General features: G+C 39.8%; 3 protein-coding genes across 3 annotated transcripts; all 3 read right to left on the bottom strand.

The window, feature by feature from the left end:
- Window positions 1-4,554: 4,554 nt before the first annotated feature.
- Window positions 4,555-6,369, bottom strand: LOC114516273 (arrestin domain-containing protein 2-like). Its single transcript, XM_028535699.1, has one exon. The coding sequence runs from the start codon at window positions 6,271-6,273 to the stop codon at window positions 4,966-4,968; it is 1,308 nt and encodes a 435-aa protein (XP_028391500.1). The 5' UTR covers window positions 6,274-6,369; the 3' UTR covers window positions 4,555-4,965.
- A 1,546-nt stretch (window positions 6,370-7,915) lies between these two features.
- On the bottom strand, window positions 7,916-10,082 carry LOC114515818 (arrestin domain-containing protein 2-like). The gene has a single exon (XM_028535137.1). The coding sequence runs from the start codon at window positions 9,779-9,781 to the stop codon at window positions 8,474-8,476; it is 1,308 nt and encodes a 435-aa protein (XP_028390938.1). The 5' UTR covers window positions 9,782-10,082; the 3' UTR covers window positions 7,916-8,473.
- A 595-nt stretch (window positions 10,083-10,677) lies between these two features.
- LOC114515820 (arrestin domain-containing protein 3-like) lies at window positions 10,678-11,853 on the bottom strand. Its single transcript, XM_028535139.1, has one exon. It carries the CDS (start codon window positions 11,720-11,722, stop codon window positions 10,934-10,936), a length of 789 nt encoding a protein of 262 aa, XP_028390940.1. The 5' UTR covers window positions 11,723-11,853; the 3' UTR covers window positions 10,678-10,933.
- Window positions 11,854-11,867: the final 14 nt, after the last annotated feature.

The raw sequence follows: 11,867 nt of genomic DNA, 5'->3' as shown, positions 1-11,867 counted from the left end.
TTATTTTAACATATTCGACACTTTATTTTCCACATTTCGATTTTCGAACACTCATACGTGACAATCATTTATATTTATTTACATTTTATATATTATTATATATTCATTGTTGAACGATTATGGCTGTGGCAGGCGAACTCATGCCAAACAGATGGCTTGTTTTTTGTTGTGTTTCATAAAATGAGTGCGAAGATGGATAATTGCTCGGAATATGAACGTTTCTGTCATGCCCTGCTGAATCTGATAGTAATGATACCGGTACTGATAAAGTCTGAAAGCGCGGTTCATTCATTTTTTTGGATTCCAGTGATTCCAGGCAGTTGCAGTCCAGGCTTTATTAGGGACCTTAAGCACGTACTTAAGTTTATTGTACAACGTTCTTGCATATTATCAACTGTACTAATTTAATGAGATATAAGACGTTGAAAACATTGTGTTTACGTTTCGAGGTAGCGCTCACTCGGTCCTGAAATGCCAACGTTCTACATAGGACGTAATAAACGACGTATTGCCGTTGTAAACAGAACGTAGATCACGTCTAAACCTCCCATAGGTATTGACCGGACCAGTTCAGTCCAGTCCATATTTTGTACTATACCGGGAAAACAGATGCAAAGCTATCAACTACTTGTGCTTTTAAAAGGCATCTTGAAGCCTAGTTTGATCAATAACCGTGTTATCTAAGACCTTCTAAGAAACCTTCCATTTAAAGTTTTATTTTTTTGTAAATATGTTTTTATCTCTGTGACGCTTCTCAGGAAGAACATCAATTTAATGATGATGAGAAATTTGCATTAAATTGTTTATGAATGTTATGTATGTATGTATTGCCAGAATTTCGAGTATAGAATACCCGGTCACCGGCTGCGACGAATTCTGTCTTGTCCGGGTGGGGGAACGGCGTAACCTTCCACTCCAAGCCTCATAGTGTTTCACCCTTTTTAGTATTCTCATGATTTAAGAAAGAAGTAAAGTCTTTATGTAAACTTCTGTTCTTTTTTAAGTACTATGTCTATGTCCTATGTGAAAATATAACGCTATTTAGGTTTGCTACGCTTCTAAACGAATAGGAACTAAATCTTCTTTTCAGAAAAATTCAACTGACCTTGCAAAATTCGGATATTTTTTCATCAGATAGCCTTCGCATTGTTTCGAACAGAACCGATGTAATAAAGCTCATTTGATGTTCAAAGAGTGGAAAGATAGTAGGATTTTACGATCTACGACGTGGTCACGTCGCCAGTCGAGTATTTTGCTTGGAATAGCTATAGGGAAATGATTATGCTGGTAGGACTTTGAAATAATCGTACAAACGTTTCATTTTGCTAAAAACCTTTGATGTCTAGCTGATATTGCAGTTTCATAAAAGCTTTAAAACAGCTATTAGGTTGCCGCTGCTTCATGTCATCGAGAGGCCGTGAAAATGCCTTATTTGAAGGCGTCGTAAGAATGACAACGCTGTCGTGGGACCACAAATTATGCATACATATTATCTTGCGTGTGGTGTTTCTTTGTTTTGGAAGAGCGTCGTCGAGCTGCCCGCGTCGTGAATCGTAAACACGCTATTTGTGGCAGGGGTCAGACATCCGAACGAAGAATTCTGGCAGAAAAGACTAGGGCAGAAATACATTGTAACATGTTGAACACCGTTACACCGGTCGAGGACGAGAAGGTTGCGAGTAGCGGTCCAAGAAAAGCCAACGGAGACAGAAAAACACCATATAATGCAACTGAGCTGGTACCATGAGTGTTTTATAATGAAGTTTTAATAATTTAAATAACCATACAATGTTCAAACAATATCATATTTTGTGGTCAACTAAACTTTTACAGTAATCAGTAATTGGTGATTCAGCGTTTAGTTATTACTCAGTATACTGTTCTTGGGACCAATAGCTTTTTGATATTTGCCATGAAAGGAATCTTTAGGTTGTTTACATGCCCTGTTCTTACCATTCGTTAAATGATGTTTAAGAAAAGCAAATGTACTAGTGCCTTAATTAATGAATTAATGCCTTCAAATAACAGAAACTAAGTGTGCTTGAAAGGCATTTCTCTTTCAGCAATACCACGGTGGGGAACATACAAGTGTTTACACAAATCTTGTTGACTAGAAAATACTAAGACTGGTGTAACTTGTCTTAGATATATTGTTTAATTTATAGAAAAGCCGTGAATGAGGTGAGATCACTGAGATGGTATGTAATTACAAAATTAGACGTATAACAAATGTTGTTTGCGTACTCCCCAGTCCTCCTCTTATAATGATTTAAATATCTTTATACCATTTGCTATGTATTTCATGTGTGGTTGCTCAGGTTGTTTATAAGAAAGGAAATTAAGTCTGGGGTTTAGTGTCAACTATCAAACTTCTTTGGCACAGCTATTGCTGCAGGGTAACTAAGAGCAAATCACGAATGGTGTTCCAAAGGACTGCTGAGGTACTGTGCCAATGGTAATATCAAAATAAATTGTAGGGTTGATTCCCCATGGAACCCTAACATCGAACTTGACTTGGTAGCTCACACTCACGTGGTATGTCTTAACTGTTGGACGAACTGCCGGAATCCTTAATGGTTGGTTATTCCAAGTAGCCCGGCCTCCTCCAGGAATTCTTTCACCTTCAAAACTTGCAATTACTTTTGAATTCCGTCTGGTTCTTCGATCTATACGATACAAAACATTTTGTAAAAGCGTGGCTCTCATACAGCGCATTTCTCGTGTGGAAAAGTTCCTACATACGGCATTGAGTAGGATTTGTTCACCCCGACAATACCCTGATCTATCAAGACTGGCTTGTATGCTGAGGTTACCAGCAACGCAACAAAAGCATCCGATTTGCTTCTCTTTGATGGCAAAAGGAACCGTTGAATACGATGAATGATTAGTATCGATGATCTCATCCACAGCCAAAATCCTTATCGTTTTATGATCGGACTTTCGCGGCCGAACAACTTTTGCTTCAATGTAATAGCGAATGTATAACCAGTGCCTCCTTCAAACGAACTGGGTAGAGCTGGAGGGAGTTGAAATCGAAATCGGTACATATGTCTGCCAGGGGGATGTTCTGCAGCTTCAGTTGACCTCTCTTCAGAAATAAACTTATATCGATCCATGAGCAACAACTGACTGCCAGCGATGTCCGCTTGGTTTCCAGATCTTTCAAATTTACAATAGGAGAGCCCTGTCAACTCCACGACTATTTCTTTGCATTTAACTGACGTGGCTGCGTCGATGACAACATAACCATGTATCTCTTCACCTGGGTGAAACACCTCTCTGTTTAGGTATATTTCAATTTTTAAATTTAATTTTCCCATCATTTGCCTGGTTTTTGTCAAACTAGCAACGAATAGAAGAAACCTCGCCGTATCTGTTGGAACAAGCAAGCAGTTCAACTAAACTCAGTCTCAGTCCAAATGACCAGTATTTGCATCGGAGGCTGCTATCTCATACTTGAATCTTTGATATTGGCTTCCCTCAATGAAAATAACTTTCAAAATTCCAGCCACTCTGAAACTGGTAATTGAAAGACATGTACTGAAGTGAAGTACAAACTCAAAGACAGTTTGACATATCTAAGAATAAAGAACTTCAAGAAAAATTTAGGAATATTAATAAAAAGAACAAAGAAGACACAATCACGATTATATTGAAAACTACTGATTCTAAAAACTGAATTGATCATAGTGTAAAAACGAATAAAAATCGTACGGATGAAATTGAGCGATTGGACAGTTAGAATTTCACCCGTGCCGTCGGTTTCTCCGAACCAAGTTTTAATTTACCACGAAATGCATTGACGAGACACAAGAAATGGCTGCCCGGTGAATGGTGATTAGTTATTTATCGTGTAGACTCTATAACACATTAACGATTTCAATTTTTCTTAACACAGTGACCATAACTGATATAGGCTATATGAAAAACGCAGGCGACGCGTTTTTTATATATAAGGTAATAGGTGCTGGCCACGTTACTGAGCAGATATAAAAATTTATTGAGTTTTTGCACTGTGTGCTTGAGGGTGCAACCCCCCGCCTCGTACACACGTGGTTCGGTTTAGTTTTCACCTATGCCTATGGTTCAAACGTCATGTCGTGATAGTTTGTTTCGTCCATTTTCAGTTTAATTATGCTCAATGCGTCTCTCGATCTTTCATTCAGATTAATTTGAGCTGCAAAGGCGCAGTTTTCAAAGAATGGGTGGCCGGTAGGATTGGAATGAGGTGAAAGACAAATAAATCATTACTTTAATAAGCATTTTTGTAAATTTTTTTGGGCATGGGCGTAACTAGAACGATAATTGGGGGGGGGGGGGGTGGGGGGTGAATTTTCATATATACAGTTCTGCCAGACGAAATCCATCCGGTAGAACTTGATATATGAATATTAACCCCCCAATTATCGTTCTAGTTACGCCACATACTCCAGGGCTGCTGCTGGACATCTTAATTCGGGGGGGAGAGTGTACATTCATGTATTCATGTTTATATGAAAGGAACAAAGGAAATTAGTCAGGCATAAGATGAATATATTATTAATACAACCTCCCAATCAAGCTTCTAGCTATGGCCCTGGGCATTGTAAACACCCACAACCTTTATGAAATTGACATATTCATAAAAACATCCTATGTTCTATCCTATGTTCTATAACTTCTATTTACCCTTTTGTAAACATACACAATTCCAAAACATCACAGCATTTAAAATATATACTCCATTATAAATTATTAAGATACAGATATACAGTTATACCCAAACCATGTCTTACATAAACAGTTGCTTGCTGATACCTTGTTTCTCTTCTTATTGACTAATATGTGAATTAAATTATTTGGAAATGTACATCCTAGCTACAGCATTGATTGTTTATATTGAAGGGTCAAAAATGTAGAGAGGATCAACAGTTATGACAGCATGTGAACTGAATAATATAATATTACTAGCATAACTGGTGCACCTTAATGGGGTGCCTTTGACCAGGATGGCCAGTTTTCTGAAGATGTGCCAGGATAAGCACCAAAATGTGGTGGTAGATTTGCAATGTCACTACCAAATTGGCCTGAAGGGGCAGTTTGTGGGAACTGCTCTTGGAATGGTTGAGCATAGGTGTACCTTGGCACATAGCTTTGATCTCCAAAATGTGATCTGGCTTCTGTGTCACCAACATTCACAGGCAAACCTCCAACTGCCACGGCATAGCTTGGTGGGGGCATGTCAGGGTAGCCAAGGGTGGATGAGGATGGCCCAAATTGTGTTGCCAATGGCTGTACTTGGTGTGTGTACCCTGCTTCCATCACCTGATTTTCCGCCAGCTCATAGGAACATTGTCTGCCAAAGGTTCGTTGAAAAGGTACAGTACCCATAGTAATATCAAGCAGAATTTTTGGGTTAAGCCCCATGGGCACTCTCACATCAAACTTGATATGGTAACTGACACTCACAGGGTTGGTGTTAATTGTTGGAGCAACTGGTGGAATCAGGAATGGTTGGTTATTCCATGAGTCCTGGCCTCTTGCTGGGATTTTATCTCCTTGACAACGTGTAATTGCTATTGAACTTCCTCTTGTATGTCCGTCTGCTGCACGGTACAAAATATTTTGTACAAGTGTCGCCCTCATACAACGCATTTCTCGATTTGACGAGTTCTCACACAGCGCATTGAGGAAGATTTGCTCACCAGGACAATAGCCTGCTCTATCAAGACTTGCTTGCATGTTGAGGTTGCCAGATACACAACAAAGGCATCCAATTTGCTTCTCTTTGCTTCCAACAGGAACTGTTGAATACTGAGGAAGATTAATATCGATAAGTTCATTGACAGTGAAGGGCTTTCGAATTTTATGATCAAACTTCCACGGTCGATCGACTTTTGCTTCTATGTAATAGCGAATGTGACCAATGCCTCCTTCGAACGAACTGGGTAAAGGCGAGGGAAGTTTAAATAGAAATGGATAAACATGTATGCCAGGAGGATGCTGTACTGCTTTGGTTGAACTTCCTCCGAAAAGAACACCTTGTAAATTTACCAATAACTGACGACCAGTGTGAAGATCAGTTTTAGTTTTGGAGTTTCCTCTATTATCAGTCGTCGTCCTCGTCGTTGTCCAGTGACAGTAAGAGGCTCCAACCAACACAACATTTATTTGTTTGCATTTCATTGACTGTGAAACGTCGACGACAACATTGCCTCGTACATCTTCGCCTGAGTAGAACACCTCTTTGTTACCGTCAATTTCAACATAGAAATCCTGCAATTTTCTAACCATTTTGCCCCGTCCTCATCAAACCAGAAACAATCAAGTTTTTACACGCCTAAACAACGAACTACAAAGGCACATTGTGGTAAGTTGATTCGCATTGATCCGCATTATTCGGCGTCTCTTATTTCAACATATTTGACACTTTATTTTCCGCATTTCGGACACTCATGAGTGACAATCATTTTTTTCTTTTCAGGGAGATTGCAACGAATTCTGTCCGGCTTGTCCGGGTGGGGGAACGGCGTAACCTCCCACTCCAAGCCTCATAATGTTTCACCCTTTTCAGTCATTTCATGATTCAAGAAAGAAGTGAAGTTTTTATGTAAACTTCTGTTCTTTTTTAAGTACTATATCTGTGTCCTATGTAAATATATAACGCTCTTTAGGTTTGCTACGCTTTTGAATGAATAGGAACTAAATCTTCTTTTCAGAAAAGTTCAAAACTTGCGAAATTCAGGTATTTTTTCATCAAATAGCCTTCGTATTGTTTCGAGCAGAACCGGTGTAATAAAGTTCATTTGATGTTCAAAGAGCAGAAAGATTTCAAAGATAGTAGAATTGGAGAAGGTCAGGAACAAAAAAATGATTACTTGTATAAGTGGAGAGAAACTGGTGAAGATAGCAGAAGAACGCGCAATGAAGCAGCGGCAAGGAGTAACTAATGTGGCAGGGGTCAGACATCCGAACGTGCAGAATTCTGGCAGAAAAGACTAGGGCAGAAAGACATTGTAACATGTTGAACACCGTTACACCGGTCGAGGACGAGAAGGTTGTGTTTAGCGGTCCAAGAAAAGCCAACGGAGACAGAAAAACATATCTAAGAATAAAGAACTTCAAGAAAAATTCAGGAATATTAATAAAAAGAACAAAGAAGACACAATCACGATTATATTGAAGACTGCTGATTCTAAAAACTGAATTGATCATAGTGTAAAAACGAATAAAAATCGTACGGATGAAATTGAGCGATTGGACAGTTAGAATTTCACCCGTGCCGTCGGTTTCTCCGAATCCAAGTTTTAATTAACTACGAAATGCACTGACGAGACACAAGAAATGGCTGCCCGGTGAATGGTGATTAGTTATTTATCGTGCAAACTCTATAACACATTAACGATTTCAATTTTTCTAAACACGCCTACAACACAGTGACCATAACTGATATAGGCTATATGAAAAACGCAGGCGCACTCGCGTTTTTTATATATAGGTAGTAGGTGCTGGCCACGCTACTGTGCAGATATAAAAATTTATTGAGTTTTTGCACTGTGTGGTTGAGGGTGCAACCCCCCGCCTCGTACACACGTGGTTCTGTTTAGTTTTCACCTATGGTTCAAACGTCATGTCGTGATAGCGTTATCGTCCATTTTCAGTTTAATTATGCTCAATGCGTCTCAAGATCTTTCATTGAGATTATATCGAGCTGCAAAAGCGCAGTTTTCAAAGAATGGGTAGCTGGTAGGATTGGAATGAGGTGAGAGACAAATAAATCATTACTTTAATAAGCATTTTTGTAAATTTTTTTGGGCATGGGCGTAACTAGAACGATAATTGGGGGGGGGGGGGTGGGGGGTGAACTTTCATATATACAGTTCTGCCAGACGAAATCCATCCGGTAGAACTTGATATATGAATATTAACCCCCCAATTATCGTTCTAGTTACGCCACATACTCCAGGGCTGCTGCTGGACATCTTAATTCGGGGGGGAGAGTGTACATTCATGTATTCATGTTTATATGAAAGGAACAAAGGAAATTAGTCAGGCATAAGATGAATATATTATTAATACAACCCCCAATCAAGCTTCTAGCTATGGCCCTGGGCATTGTAAACACCCACAACCTTTATGAAATTGACATATTCATAAAAACATCCTATGTTCTATCCTATGTTCTATAACTTCTATTTACCCTCTTGTAAACATACACAATTCCAAAACATCACAGCATTTGAAATATATACTCCATTATAAATTATCAAGATACAGACATACAGTTATACCCAAACCATGTCTTACATAAACAGTGGCTTACTGATACCTTGTTTCTCTTCTTATTGACTAATATGTGAATGAAATTATTTGGAAATGTACATCCTAGCTACAGCATTGATTGTTTATATTGAAGGGTCAAAAATGTAGAAAGGATCAACAGTTATGACAGCATGTGAACTGAATAATATATTAGTAGCATAACTGGTGCACCTTAATGGGGTGCCTTTGACCAGGATGGCCAGTTTTCTGAAGATGTGCCAGGATAAGCACCAGAATGTGGTGGTAGATTTGCAATGTCACTACCAAATTGGCCTGAAGGGGCAGTTTGTGGGAACTGCCCTTGGAATGGTTGAGCATAGGTGTACCTTGGCACATAGCTTTGATCTCCAAAATGTGATCTGGCTTCTGCATCACCAACATTCACAGGCAAACCTCCAACTGCCACGGCATAGCTTGGTGGGGGCATGTCAGGGTAGCCAAGGGTGGATGTGGTTGGCCCAAATTGTGTTGCCAATGGCTGTACTTGGTGTGTGTACCCTGCTTCCATCACCTGATTTTCAGCCAGCTCATAGGAACATTGTCTGCCAAAGGTTCGCTGAAAAGGTACGGTACCCATAGTAATACCAAGCAGAATTTTTGGGTTAAGCCCCATGGGCACTCTCACATCAAACTTGACATGGTAACTGACACTCACAGGGTTGGTGTTAATTGTTGGAGCAACTGGTGGAATTAGGAATGGTTGGTTATTCCATAAGTCCTGGCCTCTTGCTGGGATTTTACCACCTTCAAAACGTGTAATTGCTATTGAACTTCCTGTTGTATGTCCGTCTGCTGCACGGAACAAAATATTTTGTATAAGTGTCGCCCTCATACAACGCATTTCTCGAGTTGACGAGTTCTCACACAGCGCATTGAGGAAGATTTGCTCACCAGGACAATAGCCTGCTCTATCAAGACTTGCTTGCATGTTGAGGTTGCCAGATACACAACAAAGGCATCCAATTTGCTTCTCTTTGCTTCCAACAGGAACTGTTGAATACTGAGGAAGATTAATATCGATAATTTCATTGACAGTGAAGGGCTTTCGAATTTTATGATCAAACTTCCACGGTCGATCGACTTTTGCTTCTACGTAATAGCGAATGTGACCAGTGCCTCCTTCGAACGAACTGGGTAAAGGCGAGGGAAGTTTAAATAGAAATGGATAAACATGTATGCCAGGAGGATGCTGTACTGCTTTGGTTGAACTTCCTCCGAAAAGAACACCTTGTAAATTCACCAATAACTGATGGCCGGTGTGATGATCAGTTTCAGTTTTGGAGTTTCCTCTATTATCAGTCGTCGTCCTCGTCGTTGTCCAGTGGCAGTAAGAGGCTCCAACCAACACAACATTTATTTGTTTACATTTCATTGACTGTGAAACGTCGACGACAACATTGCCTCGTACATCTTCGCCTGGGTAGAACACCTCTTTGTTACCGTCAATTTCGACATAGAAATTCTGCAATTTTCTAACCATTTTGCCCCCTGCTTGTCAAACCAGAAGCAATCAAGGTGATTACGCCGAAAAGCAAGCAGTTACATCAGCCTACATGAATGACACATTGCGAAAACGAGTTTGATTTCCGGATTATTCGAACTTCTTTCATGCTAATTCTTCCGCATTTCAGACATTCATGAGTGAAAACCATTTATTTATCTCAGGGAAAATCACGACGACGTGGCTGGGATACGTCTTTAAATAAATGTTACGGCAAAGCGGACGTTATATATTATCCTATGATATTAAAATCATATTATCAACGTATGGTAGAGCCTGATTCGAGGTAACGCTCGCTGGGAGTGATGAAATGCAGACGTTCTACATAGGACGTAATAATGATGTTTTGCCGTTGTAAACAGAACTTAGGACGCGGCGTCTGAAACTCTCAAAGGTCTTTAATTATTCATTTCTTTTGAATGAACCATGGTATTTATAGCGCCTACATGCTTAAGCTGCCTATTACCACATGTCTCTTCACCTGGGTGAAGAAAAAGGTGGTGGTTTCCGTCCATTTCTATTTGGAAATTCTTCATCTTGTGACATTAACCACAGTAAAGGTTCACGAAACAAAAATTACGGCTTGAAGCCTTGAACTAATAATATAAGGTCACTTCCGGGGTTATTCCCAGGGTTGGTAGATTTTATGAATAAATAAGCCAAATATATTAACATAACATTTGTTTTCTTTGTTTGAAACAAAGGAATCAAAGGGCCGCCAATAACAATGTTTGGCTTATTTATTCAGTAACTTACCAACCCTGGTTATTCCGAGAAACTTCAAAAATTGCATGCGAAAGCAACTTTTCTGTCCACCAGACACACCATGGGAATTTACAAATCAGAATTATTTAAAATCCGCTTCGACTTCGTACATGCGTTTACGCACGGAAAAGCTCATATCTTTTTATGTATTATACTACTAGGAAATACTTCAAAACACATTGAAGGATAGCCATGTCAGGGTAGCCATTTGTGGATAAGATTGGCCCAAATTGTGGTGCCGATACCTGTATCCTGCCGGCCAAGCCCCCTTCCATAAATTCATTTCCTGATGTCTGATATGAACGTTGTTGACCATAGCCATGCTGAAAGGGGACTGTACCCATAGTTATATCGAGTGCCGAATTTTTAGGTTTTCCCCCATGGCCATGGAACATTGACTTCAAATATGACTTGGTAACTGACAGTCACAGGTTTGGTGCGAATTGTTGGCGGAACTGGTGGAATAAGGAATGGTCGGTTATTCCATAAATCCTGACTTCTACTTGGGATTCTTTCTCCTTCAAAACTCCCAATCACATATGAAACATCTACTGTATGTCCATCATCGAGGCGGTACAAAATTCTTTGTACCAGTGTTGCTCTCATACTGCGCATTTCTAGAGTTGAAACGTTCACACACAGGGCACTAAGAGAAATATGTTGACCGGGACTGTACCCTGATCTATCACGACTCGCTTGCATTGTCAAGTTACCAGCAACACGACAGAGATATCCAACAATTTGCTTCTCTTCGGAGCCAAAAGGAACTGTTGAATACTGCGGAAGATTAATATCAATAATCTCATTGACAGTGAAGGGCTTTCGAGTTTTATAATCAGACTTCCACGGTCGATCAACTTTTGCTTCCATATAGTAGCGAATCTGACCACTGTGCCCTTCAAACAAACTAGGAAGAGATGAGCATCGATATGCATGTCTTCCAAAAGGATGTTGTGAAGCCACTGTTGAACTTCCTCTAGCAAAAAGACGTGCTTGTTGATTTACAAGTAACTCGTAGCCATTGAACTTCTTGTTACGTTCTATACGAGTAAAAAAGTTCCCATGGCTATCTTTTTCCGGCATTTCCAACAATGCTTTCCCGCTATAACAGTAAGAGTACCCTGCCAATATAACGGTGATTTCGTTGCGTTTCATTGACTTGGCAACCTCGACAACAACAGCACCACGTATTTTTTTCACCTGGATAAAACACCTCTCTGTTTGAGTCTATTTCAACTTGTAAATTCTTTAATTTTCCTACCATTTTTCCCGTTTTGGCCAAACTGCAAACAAGTGAGAA

Source organism: Dendronephthya gigantea, unplaced genomic scaffold (genome assembly GCF_004324835.1).
Source record: "Dendronephthya gigantea isolate DGI-Jeju-01 unplaced genomic scaffold, DenGig_1.0 000005F, whole genome shotgun sequence".
Classification (NCBI taxonomy): domain Eukaryota; kingdom Metazoa; phylum Cnidaria; class Anthozoa; order Malacalcyonacea; family Nephtheidae; genus Dendronephthya; species Dendronephthya gigantea.
This window is presented reverse-complemented; position numbering and strand designations above follow the sequence as displayed.

Coding starts and splice junctions, on each gene's coding strand:
- LOC114516273 (XM_028535699.1), bottom strand. CDS start 6,273: ATGGTTAGAAAATTGCAGGATTTCTATGTTGAAATTGACGGTAACAAA.
- LOC114515820 (XM_028535139.1), bottom strand. CDS start 11,722: ATGAAACGCAACGAAATCACCGTTATATTGGCAGGGTACTCTTACTGT.
- LOC114515818 (XM_028535137.1), bottom strand. CDS start 9,781: ATGGTTAGAAAATTGCAGAATTTCTATGTCGAAATTGACGGTAACAAA.